Below are 6347 nucleotides of genomic sequence, written 5' to 3' on the forward strand. Positions count from 1 at the left end.
GAGCTGGACCTGGCGCGCGCGCCCGCCCTGGGCGGCAGCTTCGCGGGGCTCGAGCCCATGGGGCTGCTCTGGGCCCTGGAGCCCGAAAAGCCTTTCTGGCGTTTTCTGAAGCGAGACGTGCAGACGCCCTTCGCCGTGGAGCTGGAGGTGCTGGACGGCCACGGGCCCGAGGCTGGGCGGCTGCTGGGCCGGGCGGTGCAAGAGCGCGACTTTTTGCCGCCCGGGGTGCAGCGGGAGCCGGTGCGCGCGGGCCCGGTGCGCGCCACGCTCTTCCTGCCGCCAGGTGAGCCGGGCGGTGGGGATGGTGTGAGCGTAGGTGGCCTGGGCTGTCAGTGGCCGTGCTGCTCTAGCTGCGGTTTGGCCCTGGGGCAAGGTCAGAAGAGCTGGCATTGACTGTCAATAGCCACTTGACCAAAGCGGAGGGTTTTGATATTGTTTTCTGCACTGTGCGTTTTATTTACATTATGCCACTAAATCTCTGCAGTATCCCCGCGAGTTGCGAGTTACTCTTCGGCAAAGGAAAAGCTAGTGTCAGATTGGTAGGTACATGACCTGTTTGCTATTAAGCACTCCCTTAAGGTCCCTACAGGCATCAGACCCACTGATCGTAGACAAAATGCTCACCGTCAAAAAGGTCTCAAGTGTCCTAGGCACACTAGGCCTCTTCTCCACTTCTTCATGTCCCGCTTTACTGCAGATCACGATTCAGACTCTATGCCTCCCTCACCAAAAGACAACTCTGGGTATTTCCTTTTCTTTCCTTGCTTTTAAGTAGATACCTGAAATTAGCAGTACACAAAAACCCTGAGGGTTGATGTAACACAACATAAAACTCTGTTTTAGATCCTTTCCTTATTTCTGTGTTCCAGCCTTCCAACAGAGCACTTTGTCAACACCATTTAATCCCTCTTTCCCTCTGTGAAATCCCTCTTTCCGTGATGTATTCATAATAAAAGACATTATCACTCCTCCTTTGTTACTTAAAGATTCTTAGTTAGCATGGAATCATTTGGAGGGTCAAATCAGCCATGAGAAAGTACTCTATTTTAGATTTTTCTCTCTCCAAGAACCTTTGTATCCCTTCTCAGGCATTTGCTCTCTTTCCTTTGATTTATAAGAACCCACTAGATTTAGGATTTAGAACAGTGATTCTCAACCTTCGTAATGCAGCAATGTATTTTTATTGTTCCAAAGGGGTCGCGACCCACAGGTTGAGAACTGCTGATTTAGAATGATGTGTAAAAGGAAAGCAAATTCTTTAAATTGTATAATGCCTTGCCTTTATAATTTCTGTTTTCTAGGACCTGGACCCTTCCCAGGGATCATTGACATCTTTGGTCTTGGAGGGGGCCTGTTGGAGTATCGAGCCAGCCTTCTGGCTGGCCATGGTTTTGCCACATTGGCTCTAGCTTATTATGACTTTGAGGATCTCCCCAAGGAACTGGACAGCATACATCTGGAGTACTTTGAAGAAGCCTTATGCTACATGCTTCAGCACCCCCAGGTTCTCCCATGTCCTTTATTTAATCAGGCTCTCTAGAAATATGTCCATAGAGGGGTGACGCTTCTACCAGCTGCAGAGATGCTATTCTGTTCCTTTCTCACATAGATTTCTTTTGGAGCCTTTTTTTGGGGGTGGGGGGAGATAGAGTCTTACTCTGTTGCCCTGGGTAGAGTGCCATTTGTCATAGCTCACAGCAACCTCAAACTCCTGGGCTTGAGCAATCAATCCTCTTGCCTCAGCCTCTCAAGTAGCTGGGACTACAGGCATGTATCACCATACCTGGCTAGTTTTTCTTTTTAGTAGAGATAGGTTTCAATCTTAGTTAGGCTGGTCTCAAACTCCTGAGGTCGAGCAATCCACGCACCTAAGCCTCCCAGAATGTTAGCATTACAGGCGTAAGCCACCATGCCCTGCCTCTTCTGGATACTTTTTTTTTTTTTGAGACAGAGCTTCAAACTGTCCCCCTGGGTAGAGTTCTGTGGCATCGCATCTCACAGCAACCTCCAACTCCTGGGCTCAAGTGAGTCTCCTGCCTCAGCCTCCCAAGTAGCTGGGACCACAGGCGCCTGCCACAAGGCCCGGCTATTTTTTTGTTGCAGCCGTCATTGTTGTTTGGCGGTCATGGGCTGGATTCGAACCCGCCACCTTAAGTGTATGTGGCTGGCACCTTAACCACTTGAGCCACAGGTGCCGAGCCAAGACTTTTTGAGCTTATTATCTTCACTGTCACTGCCAGATGGATTGATGGTGATAGATTGAAATTATATTTAATGATATTAAGATGCCTTTTGTAGTACAAATTGAGCTTCTAATTTATTTTCATTGCATGCTTATTTTTAATCTTTAATCTTCTGATATCAACTTATGTTCTCAGATTTTCATCAGAACTTGTCCACTCCTTTTAGAAGCTAAGAACTACTTATTTGGGCAATTCTCAGATTAAAGCTGGTAGCATCTCTAGTTGCATTTTAGAAAAACATTTTTGTGTTGGATGACTTTTTGACTCTTCTCTCTTTTCTTCCAGGTAAAGGGCCCAGGTATTGGGCTTTTGGGCATTTCTCTAGGGGCTGATATTTGTCTCTCAATGGCCTCATTCTTGAACAATGTCTCAGCCACAGTTTCCATCAATGGATCTGCGTTCAGTGGAAACAGAGGCATATACTATAAGCAGACCAGCATCCCACCATTGGGCTATGACCTGAAGAGAACCAAAGTAGCTTTCCCAGGCCTCCTGGACATTGTGGATGTACGGAATGACGTGATTGGGGGTTGTGAGAACCCCAGCATGATTCCAATAGAGAAAGCCCAGGGGCCCATCCTCTTCATTGTTGGTCAGGATGACCACAACTGGAGGAGTGAGTTATATGCCCAGGTAGCTTCTGAACGGCTACAGGCCCATGGAAAGGAGAAACCCAAGATCATCTGTTATCCTGGGACTGGGCATTACATTGAGCCTCCTTACTTCCCCATGTGCCCAGCTTCCTCTCATATATTACTGCACAAACCTGTGGTCTGGGGTGGGGAGCCCAGGCCTCATTCTAGGGCCCAGGTAGATGCTTGGAATCAAATTATATCCTTCTTCTGCAGACATCTGGGAGGTACCCAGAAGAGTGCTTTCCCCAAATTATAATGCATTTGACTGTTGTTGACATGAGAGATTCAAGGTCCGATTCTAATCTTCAGTAATCCTGTGTGAATCAGATATGTCATTGGACGACATTCAATTTACATCTTTGCCATTTATGGTGTATTTTAGATAACTTGATTGAATAAATTTTATTTGTCATTAATTTTGCTAATGTAATACATGCTTGCTCTAGAACATTCAGAGGTATACAACATCAAAATATAAAAATGATCCTCTCGTTAATTTTTATTTTCTTCCAGTTTAGTTTTTAAGCCACAGATGAACTTTAAAAGCTGTAACTTTTTCCATCACTGTAAGAGAATGGTCATCCAATGTTTTCTGTTCAGCTACTAATAGTAGGGTTGAATTGTCTTTCCAAAAGCGTAGAGAGGGGTATTGGTATGAGGAAAGGCAGCTGACCTTTTCTCTCTAGAGCAGTGATTCTCAACCTTCCTAATGCCGTGGCTCTTTAATACAGTTCCTGTGGTTGTGACCCACAGGTTAGAACCACTGCTGTAGAGCTCAGAGAAGAATCTTTTGAGAGGAGGGGTTGGGGCAATAGTTAAATTTACAAACTATTCCAAGAGTGAATGACTAATGACCCATTTCCCCTCTTACTTCCTGATGTAAGAATAGACTTTGGAAAATCATAGCATGACAATCTAAGTGGAATCATTTCTTTCTTTCCTTGACATCAGGTTGTATGGCATTTTATATTTCAAAAGATAATAGCTGAAAATTTTCCACAAGTAATGTCAGTACATATATAGAAAATCTGAGTTTATACATAATACATTACAACTGTTTGTGGCATTTATGAAATATATAGCTTTAGGCTCGGTGCCTGTACCTCAGCAGCTAGGGCGCCAGCCACATACACTGGAGCTGGTGGGTTTGAATCCAGACTGGGCCTGCCAAACAAAAATGACAACTGCAACCAAAAAATAGCCTGGCATTGTGGCGGGCACCTGTAGACCCAGCTACTTGGTAGGCTGAGGCAAGAGAATTACTTAAGCCCAAGAGTTTGAGGTTGCTGTGAGCTATGCCACCATGGCACTCTACCCAGGGTAACATAGTGAGGCTCTGTCTAAAAAAAAAAAAACAAACAAAGAAAAATAGCTTTACATTCTTTGACATTTCTCCAGCAAAGAAATGCCACAAAGTTTTATAGATCAGGAGGCCTATGTCCTTTTCCTTTAAGTCTGGATGGACTTGTGACTGTTCAATGAGTGGACTAGAGCAGAAGTCAGCCTAGGTGCTAGATATGTGAGTGAGAAAACCTCCACACGATTCAAGCCCCCAGCTATTGGATTCTTCCCAGTGAAGGCTTCTGATATCCTAGAGCAGAGAAGAGATGTCCCAGTTTGCTCTGTCGAATTGCATATTTGTGAGAAAAAGATTGTTCATGTTTTACATGATTCTGTTTTGAGGTGTGTTCTATTCTCTATTGTTGTATAACATCACCTCAGCACATAGTAGCTTAAAGCAATAACCAGGTATCTTCAAGTCTGCAAAGTGAATAGGACTCAGTAGAAGTAGATCACTTCTGTTCCAAGTAGCAGTGGATCTGGCAGTTTGGGAAGTTGGAGGCTCTACTTGCATGGTAGGGAGTTTGCTGCTGGCTGTTAACTGGAACCTCAGGCAGGGATGTGGTTAGGAGGTTCTCCCAGGTACTAACCAGACCAGACGCTGCTCAGCTTCCAAGATCAGATGAGATCAGGCTTATTTACGGTGGATGTGGCTATAAACAGAAGGGTCTCAATTTCTTTCCACCTGGGTCTTTTCACTGGCTACTTGGGCTGAGTTTCAAGAATGAACATCCCATGCTGGGTGTGGTAGCTCACACCTATAATCCTAGCACTTTGGGAGGCTGAGGTGGGTGGATTGCCTGAGCTCAGGAGTTTGAGATCAGCCTGAGCAAGAGGGAGACCCCATCTCTAAAAAATAGCCCGGCTTCGTGGTAGGCACCTGTAGTCCCAGCTACTCCAGAGGCTGAGGCAAGATGATCAGTTAAGCCCAAGAGTTTGAGGTTCCTGTGAACTGTGATGCCATGGCACTCAACAATAGGGGGCAAACTCTGTCTCAAAAAAAAAAGAAGAAAAAAAAGAATGAGCATCCCAAGACAGCAAGGCAGAATTGCATGGCCTTCAATTGACAGTTCTGGAAGCTATGTACTATCACTCTAGCCATGAGGCTTACTGAAGTTCAAGGAGAACACAGAGGTCACCTCTTGAATGAAGAGTGGCCAGGATCTACATTCTAGAGAGCATACAGATGGGAAATATTGTAGTCATCTTTGGAAAATACAGTCTGCCTTCTGTCTACAAATACTTCCCACATGTCAAAAGCACATATCCTTCCACTAAAACTCTCCCAACCCCAACAAATCTCATTTCAGAAGCTCAAGATCCAAGATCACATCTGTGTCAGGTCCAGGTACAGAAGAGGCTCCTCAGACCAGTCCCTTGAGTACAGCTTGGGTACAGCTCCTTGAGTACCATTCTTCAGAATCTGAACACTTTTGAAACAAAGAAACAAGTTAACTGTCCTCACAGATACATAATGGTGGGAGAGGTATGAGATAACGCAAATAGTCTGGGCCAGTGAGATGGCTCACACCTGTAATCCTAGCACTTTGGGAAGCCGAGGCAGGTGGATTACCTGAGGTTGGGAGTTCCAGACCAGCTTGAGGAAGAACAAGACCACATCTCTACTAAAAAAAAAAGTAGAAAAACTAGTTGGGTGATATGGCAGGCACCTATAGTCAAAGCTACTCGGGAGGCTGAGGCAGGAAGATCTCTTGAGCCCAGGAGTTTGAGGTTGCTTGAGCTATGATGATGCCACAGCATTCTATACAGGGTGACAGAGTAAGACTCTATCTCAAAAAAAAAAAGATACTCCTCCATAGACACTCATGTTTGAAAATAGGGAAAATGGCTGTTGCTATTGCTCATGTTGAAAATAGGGAAAATAGGGAAAATGCCTGTTGCTCAAGTGACTAAGGCGCCAGCCACATACACCAGAGCTGGCGGGCCTGCCAAACAACAATGACAACTACAACCAAAAAAATAGCCAGGTGTTGTGGCAGATGCCTGTAGTTCCAGCTACTTGGGAGTTTGAAGCAAGAGAATCACTTAGCCCAGGAGTTGGAGGTTGCTGTGAACTGTGATGCCATAGCACTTTGCCCAGGGTGACAGCTTGAGGCTCTGTCTAAAA

At 45.3% G+C, this 6347-nt stretch overlaps 1 protein-coding gene across 1 annotated transcript; it reads left to right on the top strand.

Annotated features, from left to right (window-relative positions):
* Nucleotides 1-6: 6 nt before the first annotated feature.
* On the top strand, nt 7-3245 carry LOC100945762 (acyl-coenzyme A thioesterase 4). The gene is made up of 3 exons (XM_012803479.1): nt 7-283; nt 1302-1504; nt 2529-3245. Exons 1-3 carry the CDS (start codon nt 58-60, stop codon nt 3132-3134), a joined length of 1035 nt encoding a protein of 344 aa, XP_012658933.1. The 5' UTR covers nt 7-57; the 3' UTR covers nt 3135-3245.
* The last annotated feature ends 3102 nt before the right edge of the window (nt 3246-6347 follow it).

The sequence above is a fragment of the Otolemur garnettii genome, unplaced genomic scaffold, assembly GCF_000181295.1.
Source record: "Otolemur garnettii isolate 467f Iridium unplaced genomic scaffold, OtoGar3 scaffold00020, whole genome shotgun sequence".
Classification (NCBI taxonomy): Eukaryota; Metazoa; Chordata; class Mammalia; order Primates; family Galagidae; genus Otolemur; species Otolemur garnettii.